Source organism: Mus caroli, unplaced genomic scaffold (assembly GCF_978045245.1).
Source record: "Mus caroli unplaced genomic scaffold, Mus_caroli_1 scaffold_11, whole genome shotgun sequence".
Taxonomy (NCBI): Eukaryota; Metazoa; Chordata; class Mammalia; order Rodentia; family Muridae; genus Mus; species Mus caroli.
Window position 1 is genome coordinate 118,429,672 of NW_028227266.1, and position 17,544 is coordinate 118,447,215.

The following is a 17,544-nucleotide window of genomic DNA, read 5'->3' on the forward strand; positions in this document are numbered from 1 at the left end:
CAGAGGCTCAGCAGTTCCTCTCACAGTGTCAGGGGCAGCTAGGGTAAGAGGATCATTGTCATGTCCCAGGGAGTCATGAGGAGACACTTGGCACCTCTTCATCTATCCATAACCTAACCACTGTTGTGTCTACACAGAGAGAGCACTGACTCATTTCTCACCCACCATCCTTGCCTTGCACAATTCCTTCCACAGAGCAGAGGTAGGGTCTTGCTAAAGCACAGGCCTGGTGAGCAGCCATGACCTTCACCCCCATAAACAGAAGTATATGAAGGAGTGAGCCCCTTCAGCAGCCCCACACGCCTCAGGTCATATCCTCTTCTGGACCTTGCCAGCATGTGCCACCCCTTATCTGCCAGCCCTGTCCACATGGGCCAAGTTGCCCGTCTGGAATGGGTCACATCCCTTCCACTTCAGAACCTCACATTCTTCTCTCTGCCTGAAAACGCCCACAGGGTCAAGTCCAATGCCACAGCATCAAAAGAGGTCTTCCTTGACTCTGCCCCGAATGTTGTATTAGTCAGTGTTCTCATGGTGGTGACCAGATACCAAGCAGGAAATGGAATGAGGGGTGGGGAGAGCTTGTTTTTGAAGGTGCAGTTGGCATGTGGGAGAAGACAAGGTGATAAGAATAGCCCTTGGCCATGGCCACAGGAATATCAACCTGCTTGCTCATATCTGCGTACGTAGGTCGGGAAGCAGAGAAGGGAATGTTTGGCTCAACACTCCCCCCTCCCTTTTCTTTTATTCAGTCCGGGCCCCCAGCCTGTAGGACGGGGCCACTGCAGTCAGGAGTTCCCTGTCTTCAGCTGATCCTCTCTGGAAAGGTCGTCACAGTCACAGCCTCAAGTGTACCTCAATAACTCGTCACAAGCCTTGTCCTCCCTGCCTGGAAGCAGCTACAGGCAGTGCTGGACGGTCCCTCACCTCCCTGACTTGACTGTGAGCTACGTAAGGTCAAAGACAAGCCTGACTGCTCATCACTGTAGCATCAGACTCTATAAGATGCTCTGGACATGTTTGCTGCAGGAAGAGCAGGCAGATACCTCAGCCTCCCCAGCTGGCTCCACGTGTCGGACTTTATTTGGTGACATTTGAGAAAGGGAGGGAGATCCCTGTGGCTCTGGGGCCTTCTGCCAGTGTGGTTGCTAGCATCAGCCCTGATGGCTGGGCTTCAGCGCCACCCACCGCTCAGCACATACCCACCCTTCACAGGTCACAGTCACGCTCTCTGTAGGAGAGGGAATGCTTTGTCAGGCTGGCGAGGCAGGCAGATGCGTGACCTCCCAGCCCTGACCTGGCCTGGCCATTCTTCAGCTGGAAAGGAGATTGTCTTTTAGGTCCTCAGGCTAGAGCCCGGGGGCAGTAGGTTCTGGGGGTGGTACCCGGGAGGTAGCTGGCTTGGGAAAGAACAGGGTGTGGGGTTGCTAGGGTGCCAAGACAGTCCTGGTGGGAACCTGTGGCTAAGAAGGCTGCACAGGACTTCCCACAGTCAAGGAGGTGACAATGAGTGTGGAGAGCATGCTCAGTAGAGAGGATGGGCAGGGGGTAGGGACAGAGGCTGGTCTCCCCCAGCCTAGCCACTGTCCCTTGCCCCTCGGCTTGTGAACCCTTCTGCACCCTGACCTCTGGGTGCCTCTCCTCTTTGATCTGATCTTCTAGAGCTTTGAAGCTTCAGCCTTTGAATTCCTTCCTTCTGCCAGCTCCCCAGCTGCACCCCAGCACCCCACCTCTGCTCCTTCCCCTCCCTCTGTTCGGGCTCTGCTGAGCCCAAGTGTCCTCTCGTCGCCTGCCCTCCATCTCGGTGGCACGCTGGCACCGGCCCCGTAGCTGCCTGTGCTGATTCATAACGTAGCTGCCCTCCTTCCCACCCCACCACCCCAGAGGGAGGAGGCCCAGGCACAAGAAACACTTCAATTGGGGGTCCAGTTTTCTCGTAGACATCACAGGGGTCCCCACAGAGCAGTGGAGCTGACTAGGGCTGAGCCATAAGGTGGACTGACTGGCATGGATCCTACGGGGTTGAAGAGAGAGGAGACCTTGAAAGTGCTGCCATCTTCCCTGCCACTCATGCCTGGGCCATGTCAGGGACGGGTGATAAGGTCATCTTTGTGTTGCCCTGTGTGCACAGCTGCAGTGCTCCATGCTGGTATGGCTGCCTGGAGCCTGGGATGGGGAAGGGACCTGTTGGAGTATGGATGGCACTGAACAGTTTTTCTGGAACTCACTGGTGGGGTGGTACAGTGGCTGGGAGATCCTGCTTGTCTAGCTCTGTGCCCGCTGTCCATGAGACACAACGGTTCACACAGAAATACAGGGTCTGAGAGGACACGGGGTTATATAGGAGGTAGTCACGACCGTCAGCACACTGGACGTTCATGATGCTCACTGTATCCTGGGGGTTGCTGCGAGTTCATTCCATGTCTGCGAGTACAGAATCACATACACCCAGGAAGGATATCCTTGCTGTTCCCATTTCACAGCTACATTGCCATTCCCATTTCAAGCCAGATGATACATGCAGCAAGCCCCAGCACAGCACCACACTGTCTCACATGGGGAGACTTGTACCTCCAAACAAGGTTGAAAGTGTTGAAGCTCTAGAGAGAGCTTTAGAAACAATGGCAGAGGGGCTGATGAGATGGCTCAGTGGGTAAGAGCACCCGACTGCTCTTCCGAAGGTCCAGAGTTCAAATCCAAGCAACCACATGGTGGCTCACAACCATCCGTAACGAGATCTGGCGCCCTCTTCTGGAGTGTCTGAAGACAGCTACAGTGTACTTACATATAATCAATAAATAAATCTTTAAAAAAAAAAAAAAAGAAACAGTGGCAGAGAGGCAGGTGGATTTCTGAGTTCGAGGCCAGCCTGGTCTATAGAGTGAGTTTCAGGACAGCCAGGGCTATACAGAGAAACCCTGTCTCGAAAAACCAAAAAAAAAAAAAAAAAAAAAAAAAAAAAAAGAAAGAAAGAAAGAAACAGTGGCAGGCATTTCACCAAAGAAGATAGAAAAGCAGCCAATCACTGCACACAACAAAACTCAGTCATTAGCCACCGAGGAAAATGAAGTTAAAATGTCTGAGATACAAACCATAACCCCAGAAAAAACCCCACCGAACCAAACCAAACCAAACCAAATCAAAAACAAACAATAAAAAACATTTAAGATATGAGTGCTGCACCCCTTTGATACCAGTACCTGGGAGGCAGAGGCAGAGGCGGAGGCAGAGGCAGAGGCAGATGGGGTTGAGACCAGCCTGGGCTCTATAGTGAGACCCTGTCTCCTGAACAGGTGTATGAATGAGGGTTAGGCCCACCGGAACAGGTAAAAACTGGTACAACCCAGAATGGGAGGGCTAGTAGGAGGCCTTGGTAGGGGTGCTTGCTGCCAAGCTGGGTGATGTCAGTTTGATGACCCGCAGGTTGCCCTCTGACTTCCAGATGACCTCTGACCTCCAGATGGACTTCTGCACACACTCATTAAATAAAGGAAAAGAAAAAAAATGTTTAAAGGGGTGACTTTTATTGTGTGCAAATTATACCTCCCTAAATAAATCTGACTTGAAAACTGGATCTCCCGGGCAGTGGTGGCACACGCCTTTAATCCCAGCACTCGGGAGGCAGAGGCAGGCAGATTTCTGAGTTCGAGGCCAGCCTGGTCTACAAAGTGAGTTCCAGGACAGCAGCCAGGGCTACACAGAGAAACCCTGTTTCAAAACAAAACAGAAAACAAAAAAAAAAAAAACCAAAAACCAAACCAAACTAAACAAACAAACAAACCCAAAACCAAAAAAAAAAAAACCCCCCAAAACCCCCAAAAAACCCAAAGGCTGCGGGGGTGGGAGGAGGTGGAGGGGGATTCAGAGAGATGGCGGGGACCACGACTGGGGGTTTTAGAGAGTTCTGGTGGAGCTGTGGGTATGAGCAGGCCATGCCAACTGATTCCCCTACTGACGGCTGTGCTAAGAACACTTAGGAAGAAGAACTAGTGAGAGCGGAGGGAAGGTACTCAGAGCACAGAGGTGGCCTCAGAGGGGAGGTGTTGAGAACCGGCTGGCCTTGGGATGTGTTCTGAAGGCAGCGCCAACAGGATTTCGGGCCGGATTGGATACGGAGTGTGAGGGAAAGAGTGGAGGGAAGGATCACATCAAGGGTTTTTGGCCTGGGAAGCTGGTAATCCGGCCGGGCACCCCCGTGGGCACCGTTTAATGGTTTTAGCTGTCTCCCGGGGCCTGTGGGTGAAGTCAAGGCAGAGGCAGTGGGAGGCATGGGTCAGCCCTGCTCCTGGCTCTGGTCTTGGCATGGGCTGTGCATCCTGGTGATTCCATTATGCTTTTATTTATGGCCCTGCTGCCTTTGTCATTTCCTTGCCTCCTGTCTGGAGTGAAGGCTGTAAACATGATGGATTGGTACAGGATGAGGGAGGCTCAGTTAGAGCTGCTGAACTGGCCTCTTCTCTTGGGCTAGCCCTCCTCACTTACACTACCTTGGGATGTCTCCACAGCCCTGCCCATAGAAGGGGACTGACCCTGGCTGTCCACAGGTCTCACCCTGACAGGGTGAGCAGGTAGATGATTCCCACAGAGAAGTGGTCTTAAAGACAAATCCTGGTGGCAAGCCTAGCCCTGATCTGCTCACACCCACATCACAATGTGTGCCCCATTAAACACTGTGCCCCGCACACAGCCAGGCATAGGTTGGGACAGATAGGAGGACAGGACATACCACCAGCCAGTCAGCCTACATCCTGGCAAGGGCTTCTCCACAAAGGCTGGGATACTGGGTCTTTTCTTGTCAGCAGCAGGTGCCTGGCAGCTGCCCAGGATGCCAGCCCCGTGAGCTGGCATGGAAGGAAGTGCTTGCTAGTGTGGTCATTACCCGTGCTGGGCTTAGGCTGCCGCAGGTCTCACTGCTGTTGCTCAAGGTGACTGGGATACCATGAAGAACAGTGCCAACTGTTCAGCCTTAAGGTCTCTGAGACACCCTGCAGCTCAGCACGCCTGCTGGGCAGCTGTCAACCACTGACTGTCATTTCTGAGCAGAGTCCCTCAGTACCCGCTCTACTCGAAGTCTCCCTATCCTCCCTGCCTACCTCTGTCCCTGGGGATATACTGAGGCTTGTGGCCCGAGTCTGTTTGGGAGAGGAAGCCTGAGATTCATTCCTTGCATTTTGAATATAGGTAAATCCAACCAGGTGATGATCCCAAATGGGCCCGCATCTAACTTTCTTCCAGGAAAACAGCAGAGGGTAGGAATGCTGGGAAGGGAAAGGGGCTGGAGACCCCAGGGACAGGAAGGGTACAGATAGAGTGGTCCAGGATAGGAAGGGCACAGATGGAGTGGTCCAGGTGAAGCCAGGGTGGATTGGCTCAAGTCTACTGATTCTACAAACATCTTCACACATCATCCATGCTGGGCTGCTGGGCACCAGGTCTAGGGCTGGAGACAAAATTGCGAACAAACGGGCTGGCCTGGTCAGCCGCAGCCTTTAGCGTGTTAAATGGACAGGATATATGTGCTCAGAGCACTGGAGGCAGGGCAGAGAGGCGCGATGGCAGCACCAATCCTGAGAAGCTGCCAGGGTTGGGAGGCTCAGCAGGGGGAGGGGTGGGGGAAGGGGCATCCCCTGAGTCCAATACTGATCTGTCACACCCTTGGCTTGTCCTTGGTCACTTCCCTCACTGTGGCCTCTGCCTCTAGGAGGGCCCAGGCATCTTTCTCCCTGCCCCTCCCAACCTCCTGGACACCGAGTCTCGTGTCTGTCAGAGCTGCCGGTGGAGGGAGGGCTGCCCGCATGTGGCAGGGCTGCTGCCAACGCCATGGCCCTGGGGTGAGAGCTGACGTCTGTCCCGGAGCATCTCCCTGCCAAGGGCTGAGATTCCCGGCTGCATGCCTTCCCACTTGACACAGGAGCTGGCATCTGCCCCTTACAGAGTCATCCGCCACCCGGACCCCAGCCTAACCCCCATTTGGCCTGGTGACAGCTGTGACATTTTATTAGGTACAGGCCTTCTCTCACAGCCTCAGGGAACTGGGGAAGGCCCTACAGATCAAGAACCCCCAAGACTCAAAAGTGCTGGCTTTAAGAACAATAGGAGATGCTGATCCAGTCTGAGCGAGTAGCTAGTGTCCCTGGAGCATGGGAGAGAGAAGATCCAACCATGTACAGTCCTGTGGAGGGGCTGCAGCCTCAGGCTCCTTGTGTTATTTTATGTATGTGGATGCTTTGCCTGACTGCATGCATGTAAACCATATGTGTGCCTGGTGCCCACAGAGGTCAGATCCCCCGGAACCACACTACAGTTACAGATGGTTGTGAGTCTGGGGATCGGTCAAACCTGGGTCCCAGGGAAGAGCAGTCAGGGCTCCTAACCACAGAGCCCTGCTGGTGTTTCTTTTGAAACGCTCTCCTGTGGACGTTTTCATGAGACATCACTTGGCAGGGATCGCACATGCTCTCCCGCAAGTTCCATATGTATGTAAGATGGCTCCACAAGGTTACACACACGTCATGAGGCTTTGGGCTTATTAAAAAGCTGGTTGTGACCCACACCCTACGATGTGGACTGCCCTTTGAAAGGCGCTGGCTGGTTGGAAGAAAGACAATGAAGGTGACCATCAGAGTGACCAATAGCGTCAGACTTACCTTTCATATGGTGGTCATTTCTTTTCTTCTTTTTTTTCTTTATTAGATATTTTCTTTATTTACATTTCAAATGCTATCCCGAAAGTTCTCTATACCCTCCCCCCGCCCTGCTCCCCTACCCACCCACTCCCACTTCTTGGCCCTGGCATTCCCCTGTACTGGGGCATATAAAGTTTGCAAGACCAAGGGGCTTCTCTTCCCAGTGATGGCCGACTAGGCCATCTTCTGCTACATATGCAGCTAGAGACACGAGCTCTAGGGGTACTGGTTAGTTCATATTGTTGTTCCATCTATAGGGTTGCAGACCCCTTCAGCTCCTTGGGTACTTTCTCTAGCTTCTCCATTGGTGGCCCTGTGTTCCATCCATAGATGACTGTGAGCATCCACTTCTGTATTTGCCAGGCACTGGCATAGCCTCATACGAGACAGCTATACCAGGGTCCCTTCAGCAAAATCTTGCTGGTATATGCAATAGTGTCTGAGTTTGGTGGCTGATTATGGGATGGATCCCCGGGTGGGGCAGTCTCTGGATGGTCCATCCTTTTGGATGGTCCATCCTCTTGTCTTAGGTCCAAACTTTGTCTCTGTAACTCCTTTCATGGGTATTTTGTTCCCTATTCTAAGGAGGAATGAAGTATCCACCCATTGGTCTTCCCTCTTCTTGATTTTGTGTTTGGATATTCTAAGTTTTTGGGGTGGTGGTCATTTATAAGGGAATATCGCTCGGAGCTCTTGGCCTTGCTCTCAGCCAGGGTGCAAGTCTGAGAAGGGGAGCTGAGGGTGCTCGTTTTGAGTCTCATTTGTATAATGTTTCCAGGATACTGGGCCTCCTCTTGAGGAAGGGCCTGGGAGACAGGTGTGTGCACTTCCCTAAACTCGGGCTTTCTGGGGGCAGGGGTTCAGAGGTTCTTGGGGAATGCTGACACTTAAGGAGAGTGGAACCTCGCTAGGCTTCAGCAAGCTCAAGTACTTGGATGGTGACCATGTTGGCAGGAAGCTGGGTAGACTCACAAGTACCTAAGGGCAAGGACAAGGATCAGCAGGGATCCTGGAAAAGGGACATCTCTTGGGAAACTGCAAGAAGAAGACACAGCAGAGGTCTCCTAACAAATTGTCCCTAACTCTACACCTGGCCTGGGTGGAGCCACCCAGACACTCTGCTCTTAGCACTGGGCATGCTCATGCCAGGCTGGGACTGTACAAGAAAAGAGAAGGCAGGCTATTGCTGATTGCTGTGTTTCCCCCAAGAGAAATGCCACAGGCTCTGCCTATTCTCACCCAGGCCCAGGGAGGGGTTCAGGAGACACAGGGAGGGGCAGGGAGACTAGTTCCTGTGACCTCTCATCTGTCTGCTCACCGCTTTATTGGCATTTTTTGAGAGGGGAGCTGTGACAGAAGGGTTAGAATGAGGGCCAGTGATGGATAGAGCACTGGGCCATGTCAGGGAAGATTCCCAGAGGAGCAGGAGAGTCCTGACCCCGAGAAGAGCAAGGAGTGTGCTGGGGAGAGGGGGCAGCAGCTGGTGAGGCTGGAAGAGCCTGGAGCCTTGGGGGCTGGAGAGATGTGGTTACAGAGGGAGGTTGGCAGGGATAGGGGCCTGAGACAGTTTGCCTTGATCCTAAAGCAACAGGAAGCCACGGAGCAACTCTATCCAGGCTTAGTAATCTTGGATTGAAATATCACCCTGGCCACAGGGAGAAGAATTTGGAATGGATGAAGACAGCAAAAACACTTGTTGGTTGTCTCCAAGAGGCAAGACACAGGCCCCCTAACTGGACGAGAACAAGTTAGAACCAAGCAGTGGGATTTCAGAGTCACCGAGGAGGTGGGGCCCCAGGGCTTCAGTGAGGCATTTAAGATGGCATCAACGGGCCTTGGCAAGGCAAGGGAGTTGAGTTCAGCATTGGGTGATCCAGCTGGAAGGTCTAGAAATACCCAGAGTAGACTGCTGAACACTGGCCTGGGGCTCAGTGAAGAGGCCTCAGCCCAGGACAGGTTCTTCTTCAAAGCCTTGGTTGGGCACAATCAAAAGCCAGCAGGAGGCAGAGCAGTAAAAGAGAAAATGAAACCAATCAATCAACCAACCAACCAACCAGCCAACTAACCAACCAACCAGCCAGTCAGCCAGCCAGCCAACCAACCAACTAGCCAACCAACCAACCAACCAACCAGCCAACTAACCAACCAACCAGCCAGTCAGTCAGCCAGCCAACCAACCAACTAGCCAACCAACCAACCAATCAACTAGTCAGCCAGCCAGCCAGCCAGCCAGCCAACTAGCCAGCCAACCAACTAACCAGCCAGCCACCCAGCCAATCAATCAATCAACCAAACAACTAACCAATCAACCACCAACCAACCACAAGGGTTGATTATAAAGCCCTTAGATCTGTCATGGCCACGAGAGAGAGCATAGAGAGGCTGTGGACAGAACTGAAGACAGCCTTGCTGGACATACATGCCCTGTTTTCCAAGATGAATAGTGTCCTGGAGATGAACCATGGGCAGTTAGCAAGATGCTGACTTGTCAGTGAACCAGGCACTCTGCACAGTTAAGGTGGCAAGTTCAGTGCTGTGTGTATCTTACCATGATTAAAACAGGAGAAAGAAGCAGGCAAGAGCTTGGAAAAAGTGGTTTCCAGGAAGGGGAGGGAAGCACTTCCTGGGGCGACCTGCTGTATTCTGAGGTAAGGGTTTGCAGGTGAGGCCAGAGCAGGTGATACTAGGTAGGTATGCGATGACGATGATGGGACTGGCAGCAAGGAATGAGGGGATGAGAGGACCAGGAGTCCAGTGTCAAATGTCGCAGGTCCAAAGCAGCCAGTGACTCTGTGCTGAGGCTGTCCCTAGTTTGGCACTTTGGGAGTGCAGTTTCTCCTCTCCGAAGTGCCCTAGAACAAGAGGTCTTCGAGGAATGGCCTAGGCATATTTTCTCCTGGGGGGTCTGCTGTCCCCCACCGTCGTCTGTATCCCACTTGAGCTGCCTGAGCCTCTGCTTCTGGCCATTCTCCAGTGTGGACAACCTGAAGTCATTCCCAAGTCCTGAACACTCTCTCCCACCACCACTCTCCGGCCCCCGTAGCCACTGTCACTCTCCAGCCCCTGCTCATGCCAAGGCCCCCTCTCAGCCTCTTCCAGCCTCCAACATCCTGCCCCTTCCTTCCCAAGAACAGATCCCAGACCAGGTCATGTAAGCCATTTATTCGTTTGTTTGAAAAATAATGTATTCCATTTATACACGAAGCTTAGTGAGAAGTGCTCATTTACCTCAAACGACACCTGACATGTACGCATGCCCCCTCCCTCCATCCGTCTACCGGCTACTCTCTCCTCCCCTCTGTGCAGTTCTAGAAAAGGAGGCCATGCTAAGCCAAGGACTGGGGACTCGCTTGCCCCTCCCCTCAGCCACCCTGTCTGCAGCCAGCCCGGCACCTGTCTTAAGGCTCCAAGGCCATCTGCATATTCGAAACCACAGCCTCTTTCCGGCCAGCTGGGATGGCAGCCCTGCCAGCCCTGCCAGCCCCAGGCCACATTCCTGCCCATGCGGCCTGAAGTGAGTGCCAGGGAGGGACACACATCTCTCCAAGCCTCGAGAGCAAAGTACAGATCTACAAAAATAAGATTTCCACTCAGAGAGGCATCACCAGGACAGTTAGAACCAAGCCCCCCACACCGGACTCTGAGGGGACATTGGATAAGCCGCCAGGGGCAGGTGGGGCGGGAGCCAGCTGCCACCAAGGGAACCGAGGTGACAAGAAGAAACATAATACTTGACTCGCCCGCAGTGCCCCTCCTTCAGCACTGCCAGGAGCGTCCAGCCCTCCGACAGCTCGGCGAGGTAGGTAGGAGCAGCCAGCCCGCAGTGGGCAGGCGCCACTGAGGTGGCCTGTGAGGTGGGTGCCCCCAGCCGAGGGTGGCTCTGCTGGAGAGCTAGACTTGGGCAGCCAAGCCCCTGCCTGCTCAGGCTCCACCAGCCTGTCCCTTCAGCAGCGATGGTCTGGTCCTCTACAATAAAAGATTTGCATATGCTAAATAGGATTGTCAGCAGCTGAAGAGGTCACGGGGATGATTGGACTTATAAAATCGGTTTGTTTTCCCTGAAAAAGCCTTCTCAGAAGACGCCTAGGATACAGACCCTGGGCTGGGCCCAGATGCCACACTGTCTCCTCTCCCAGTGGGGATGAATGGCTTGTCACCTTCCAGGTCACAGAACCAGGCCTGACCATGCAGGGCCTTTCTCCTAGACAGGGCCAGGCTACCCTCCCACTTCCACAGTGTCTGAAGACGGTTGGAGCCCCAGTGGGAATCTCCTTGACACACGGCCAGAGGCAGAGACCCCAGGGGAGCCTGGGAAATGGAGACGGCTCCCTTTGCTGCCACAGCTGGACACAGTTCAGCGGCCCACGTGGAACAGCCTTCTTCTCCCTTGGCCTTGGGACAGGGCCTGCCACATCTCAGAAGCAAGCTATGTGCCTGGCTGTGAGCGAGGCTGGCTCCCTCGCGGCCTTGGGCTCCAATATTAATACTCTTACAGGAGAGAAAGGGAGACCAGGGTAGCTCTCTGGAAGCTTTCAATTTTTACAGCACTGACCTCAAGCGAAGCCTGACTGAGAACAGGAGACTGGAATCCTGTGGACAACAGGGGCACAGAGTGAGTTCACAGGAAGAACCCCACACTGGGGGGCCAGGAAGAAAAACCTCTCTCCTTTGGAGCCACTGACCGACCACATTTGCCTGAGGCCAACTCTGGGCCCCTGCGGCCTATGTCCTGCCCCAGTGTGTGAAGTGTGCACATGCACACGCACTCGTGTGTGTGAGTGAGTGAAGTGCTTGGGCCTTCCTGGCTCCTCAGCCCAGGTGACAGGAACCACGACCCTCCCCTTGGGTGCGAAGGATCCCATGTTAGCTCTGAGAGCAGAGTTCTCCACTGACGCTCGCTCAGGGTTAGGAAGAGGCAGTGTGAACTGCTGCAGATGTTCATGGAAAAAGATGTTCTTTGCTCGAGTAAAAAAATATCAAATATAATAAACCTATGAAAGCTTGTTCACAACATGTATAGTGTGTGCTTCCCATTTCACCTCAGAGGGGGACAGAGTTGCTGTTCAGAGCCACGCGGCGCTGCCTGGCCAGACCCGGCTACTAGGGTGTGCCAGGCCTCTACCAGCCAGGGTTGCTCGAGCCGCCTCTAGCTTCAACACAGACACACAGAACTCTGCCGTGTGGTTCCTCCACCTGGAGGTTCCCCTGTCACCCCCAGAGCTAGGAAGGCCTTAGCCGACACTGGTTTCAACTGCATAAGGTTTGTCAGGATACAACAGGGCATGTCCTGGCCGGACAGTGGCCAGGTTCACACTATAGACTCTCGGTCCCTATCTGGAGATGGAGGGAAGTCTGCAAGATCTTCGCTGCGGCTATAGTCCGACGCCCGCACTGGGAGGTTATCACTGGTGGCCCTCGTGACGCTGTCATAGGACGGGGGGAAGGACGTGGAGGAGATGGAAGAGCTGGAGAGGGGACCGCTGCGCCGGGAGAAGTTCTCATTCATCATGTAGGCAATGAGTCCCTCTCGCTCAGGGGCATCCTCATCAGAGAGGCCACTGCTGCCCGCTTGCTGGCGGAAGAGGAAGGAAGCATGCTTCACTGAGCGCTGCAGGAGGTGCCTCCGGAAGGCCCGCTGGATGACCGTGGCCGACACCTCCTCGTGTTTTCGCCGCAGGGTGGTGGTGATGGGCTCATAGGAGATCTTGGATGGATTGGCCGCCATGAACTTCTCCTCCATCTGGATCTTCAGGGCATCCATCTCCCCAGACTCCCCAAGCACCCTCTTGGTGAAGGCAAACAGGATGTCCATACAGTGGATACGGTCCCCGCTCACCATGGGCAGGTCCATATTGATGAGGCTTATCTGGTTGGGCTTGGCGATGCGGAGCGGCTCAGACAGGGCATCAGCAAAGTCGGACAGGGCCAAATACTCAATGAACTGGGTGGCCTCCGGGTCAAACTTCTCCCAGATCTCATAGAACATGTCGAAGTCGTCCTCGCTCAGGGGCTCGGTGCTCTCTTCTGTGGCCACACTGAAGTTCTCCAGGATGATGGCAATGTACATGTTGACCACGATGAGGAAGGAGATGATGATGTAGGTGGTGAAGAAGAGGATGCCCACCGCTGGGCTCCCACAGTTCCCCCTGGAGCCATTGCTGTTGGGCAGGTTGGGGTCGCAGTATGGGGGTCCTGTGTTGAGGATGGGGCTGAGGAGGCCGTCCCAGCCAGCCGACGTGGTGATCTGGAAAAGGCACAGCATGCTGTTGGCAAAGGTCTGGAAGTTGAACATGTCGTCGATGCCAGCCTCCCACTTGACGTAGGCAAAGTTGGCCATGCCGAAGATGGAGTAGATGAACATGACGAGGAAGAGGAGGAGGCCGATGTTGAAGAGGGCGGGCAGGGACATCATGAGGGCGAAGAGCAGTGTGCGAATCCCCTTGGCTCCGCGGATCAGCCTGAGGATGCGGCCAATCCTGGCCAGACGGATGACTCGGAAGAGCGTTGGGGAGAAGAAGTACTTCTGGATGATGTCGGAGAGGACAGTGCCTGTGGGAAACAAGCAAGACTGCAGCCACCACTCTTCTTCCAGGCCATGCTCACCGAGGGCAAGTGTGTCTGTAAAGGACAAAGCCCTTCCAGGAAGAACAGGTCATTGGGACGTTCTAGGACTTGGCCTCCTCTTGCCTCTATGACCCAGGAGACAAAGACCTATAGTTTGCTAAGTGTTTTCTCAGCTCTGTTATTCTAATTGTAAGGATGGACCTGTACAGTGGTATATCAGGACATCAACTATACATGGGCTCTGAAGCCAGAGGGCCTTCAGCACTGCATCAGCCTAGCAGGAACCAGAGCTCAAGGCTTCCAGCTCCTCACTATTCAAATGCTCTGAAGATCAGCAACCCAGGGATCTCCTGGATCCTCACTGGAAATGTCAGGCCCCACCCCGACCCCTAGTCCATCTCCTCCTAACAAATGCAGTCACTGCGGGTGCATATGAAGAGCCATGATGCCCCGGTATAGTGTCTCTGTAACAGTTCCCGTCACTCTCTGGCTCTGGACTCTTCCACTTTGGCGTGTCTACTTTAAGGACACAGGTATATTACAGGAGAAAGGGTGAGGTAAACTTGGGGGTGCAGGGACCTCTCCTGGCTCTGTCAGGAGTGCTGCGGGTTGACATGTGCCAGGAGCATGGGGCTATGCCCCTTTCAGCCTTCATTTCATTAGACGTCCCAGAGCCCAGCACAGTCAGCCACAGGCTCCCTCCCAGATGGAGCCTAGAGAAGTTAACTAGCCCGAGTGACAAGCTGGGACAAGACCTAGACGCTCTCGCTCCATGACAGCTCTTAGCCACACTCTGGGTTGGTCCAGAACCAGGACCAGCAGATGATTTGGAAATACACGCTGTACCCCCCAAAGCCTCTGAGACGCCAGTGGTCTGCTCGAGTTGACATCCTGCACCCCTTACACTGCTTTCTAGCCCCATGAGGCACACTGCCATCCTTACCTCCACCCAAGTGGGGCCTTGGGACATTTCCAAGCCTACCTCTTGTTCTAAATGCCTGCCCATCACTGCGGTGAAATGAGAACCTGCCCTAACCTCTGACTGCATTTGCCAGAGGTACATGACATCTATGGCAGAAAAGCAAAGTTAGAATGACCCCAAAGACAGATGTGTACTAATGGGTGTGTGTGTCAAGTATTGACAGCAACAAAGACAAATTATACAGGGTCAAATTAGACCTCATTAAAATAAAAACAAAAAAAAACAAAAAAAACCCACTTCTGCTTCAACAGGCGTCACCAAAACAGCAAAGCAGAGAGAGGGAGGAGATATTCTTGATTTGTATATTTGATAAGGGATTGGAATCCTGAATAGATAAAGTGCTCTTACAACATGACAATAAATACGATAAATTACTTTAATTTTAAAAAAGAATGAAGCTGGGTGTGGTGGCGCACGCCTTTAATCCCAGCACTCGGGAGGCAGAGGCAGGCGAATTTCTGAGTTCGAGGCCAGCCTGGTCTACAAAGTGAGTTCCAGGATAGCCAAGGCTATAGAGAAACCCTGTCTCGGAAAAAAAAAAAAAAAAAAAAAAAAGAAAGTTTTGAGATAGCTATTCTCTATGCAAGATAAACAAATAGCTAGTAAACAGAGAAGAGACATTCAGTGTCATTAGCCACCAGGGCATTAGAAACCCAGACACCAGTGAGGTAGTGCCATATCACCAGGATGGCTGTAAGTATCATTAAAAACCCAGCCATATGGCGGTGAGGAGGTGGATTAATGGGAGCTCTGACCACCAATGGTGACTGGGCAAATGGTGCGGCCACTTTGGAAAATGGTTCGGCAACTCTTGGATATTTCATGGCTGCCAGGAGCTGAGGGGGAGCAGGCATGGAAAGAGGCTAACATTATACACTGATGGTTTCTCAGTTCTGTGACAATCTAGTCATGTTCTGCATAACAATCATCAAGTCAATGGCAGACTGTAGTGTAGACCCTCCCACAGGGTCACACTGCTCAGTAACCTGGCAGCCGTCTTTGTGTTAGGTAAATTCCGCGATGTTCACAAAATGAGGAAATCGCCTATTGACACATCTTCCAGAACGTCTCCCTGGTTAAGCAGTGCCTAATGATATGGAAACCCACAGAGTGCACACTGTCAAGGGAATTCTAAGTTAACCTGCTGCGAGTTTTATGGCACATGAATCACGTCTCAATAAAGCTCTCATATTAGAATTTGGATTCCAGCAGAGTGGTGGTGGTGCACACCTTTAGTCCCAGCACTTGGGAGGCAGAGACAGGTGGATGGATCCCTGAGTTTGAGGCCAGCCTGGTCTACAGAGCAAGTTCCAGGACGGCCAGGGCTACACAGAGAAACCCTGTCTAGAACCCCTCCCCTCAAAACAGAATTTGGGTTTGGGGCTGAAGAGACATGGTGAGGATCTTGTCTGTGTTACTCTCTCATCCTGTGTCGTCCCCCCCCCCCCCCCCGCCCTCAGGAAAACTGCAGGAGGCAGGTGGTTCTGTAAAAGAGCACATGTTGGACTGTAGAGTTTTCCATCTCCAGAGATGATTGATATCTTCTACACTATCACGTGATCTATCTCTCATTCTTAGGGACCTGCCTTGCCTCTTCTTCCTTCAGCCTCAGCTGCAAGCTTCTGTTCGGAGGGTAGGAGAGTCTCTGTCGTGGCCATTCCTCTTTCTAGCCTCAGCTTTAAAGTTTTCTGAATAGCCACAGAGCTGTGTCCTAGGGAGGGCAGGGTCAGGATGGGATACTGCGTTCTCTTCAGGTAAACTTAGGCCTGAATGGGCCCTGACAGTCAAGTTCTTTTTAGAGTGATGTGTAGGTCTGTGCATGTGTGTGCAAGCATGCATGTGAGGGGATATACATGTGTGTGGTATATGTGTGTGCGTGTGTGCATGCTTGTGCATGTGTGCTTATGTGTGCTTGTATGTGTACGTGTGCGTGCTTTCGTTTGCTTATATGTATGTGTGTGTGTGTGTGTGTGTGTGTGTGCTTGTGTGTGTGTGTCTAAAGGGAAGTCAAGGAAGACAGAGCAGATGAGGAGCTACGGCACTAAGTAGAGTGCAGAGGGCTGGATCAGACACACACACGACCCGGGCAGGACTTCCCCGTCCAGCCAACTTGCATACCCACCAACGATGGAGAGGATGACAACCACGAAGTCGAAGATGTTCCAGCTGTTGGTGAAGTAATAGTGGCGCAGGGCAGCCATCTTGACAATACACTCTCCTGTGAAGATGGCCACGAAGAGCAAGTTGATCTTGGCCAAGATGTTGACTTTCTCAGGGCTCTGGTCATCCGTCTCTACCATCATGGTCACCATGTTTAAACAGATGAGGAACATGATGGTGACATCGAAGGCCTGCTTGGTCACAATGTCGAATATGAAACCCTGGTACTTGTTCTGGAAGAAGAGGCGAGGGGCTCAGTGCACAGGGATCCTAGAAAACTTGCCAGTCAGCCCAGACAACTTACATCCTACTCACCCTTTGTGAGACTACAGCCCACGACCCTCACCACACAGCATGTGTAGAGGAGGAAACCATGGAGGTTGACCAGATGGCCTTCCGGCCTGTGGACTCCATCCCTTCCTGGCAGAGGCCCGGCCCCCAGCTCCCTCCTCTGCCAGGCCACCCTGATGCACCTTCAGATAGACGTCTATCCTGAGTTTCAGCACACTATCCACGTGCTGCTCCTGGGCCTCATAGTCTGGAGGTTCAAGGTCAAATTTAAACTTCAACCCTAGCACTTGTATATGCCTCCACATTAACATATTTTCGACATGTTATCTTATGGAGTAGATGTTATTTATTCTATTGAATAAAATTCTATCTGTATGTTTCTAAAAACATCTCTTTTGGGGGGGGGGTTCGCGACAGGGTTTCTCTGTATAGCCCTGGCTGTCCTGGAACTCACTCTGTAGACCAGGCTGGCCTCGAACTTAGAAATCCGCCTGCCTCTGCCTCCGGAGTGCTGGGTTTAAAGGCGTGCGCCACCACGCCCGGCTTTCTAAAAACATCTTATTTTAAAAATGTGCACGTGCGTGACTGCAAATAGGTATGCACACACGTGAATGCAGGTTAGGTGCCTGTGGGATACAGAAAATGTTACTGGACCCCTGTAGCTGGAGTTCCACACAGCTGTGAGGAAGCTGCCTGATGTGGGTGCTGGTAGCTGCAGTCAGGTCCTCTGCAAGAACAGTATACAATTTTAACCACCCAGCCATTCTCCAGCTCTTCTATGTGCCACCAACTGTAAGGGAGCCCAGATTATTTGAAGGAAGAGGGAGGATTGAGAGTGATGTTCAGTCCTCACCCCCTCGG

General features: G+C 52.8%; 1 protein-coding gene across 8 annotated transcripts in view; it reads right to left on the minus strand.

Moving 5' to 3' along the window:
* Nucleotides 1-9,833: 9,833 nt before the first annotated feature.
* The window catches only part of Scn5a (sodium voltage-gated channel alpha subunit 5), a 98,371-nt gene continuing 90,660 nt past the window's right edge, over nucleotides 9,834-17,544 (minus strand). For all 8 annotated transcript variants that reach the window (XM_085828185.1, XM_029481484.2, XM_021171629.3 and 5 more), the window contains 2 exons: nucleotides 16,355-16,625; nucleotides 9,834-13,235 (listed from right to left, as the gene is read on the minus strand). In XM_085828185.1, coding sequence (XP_085684311.1) covers nucleotides 11,995-13,235; nucleotides 16,355-16,625 — 1,512 coding nt within the window. In that variant the 3' untranslated portion in view covers nucleotides 9,834-11,994. The remainder of the gene's footprint in view (nucleotides 13,236-16,354; nucleotides 16,626-17,544) is intronic.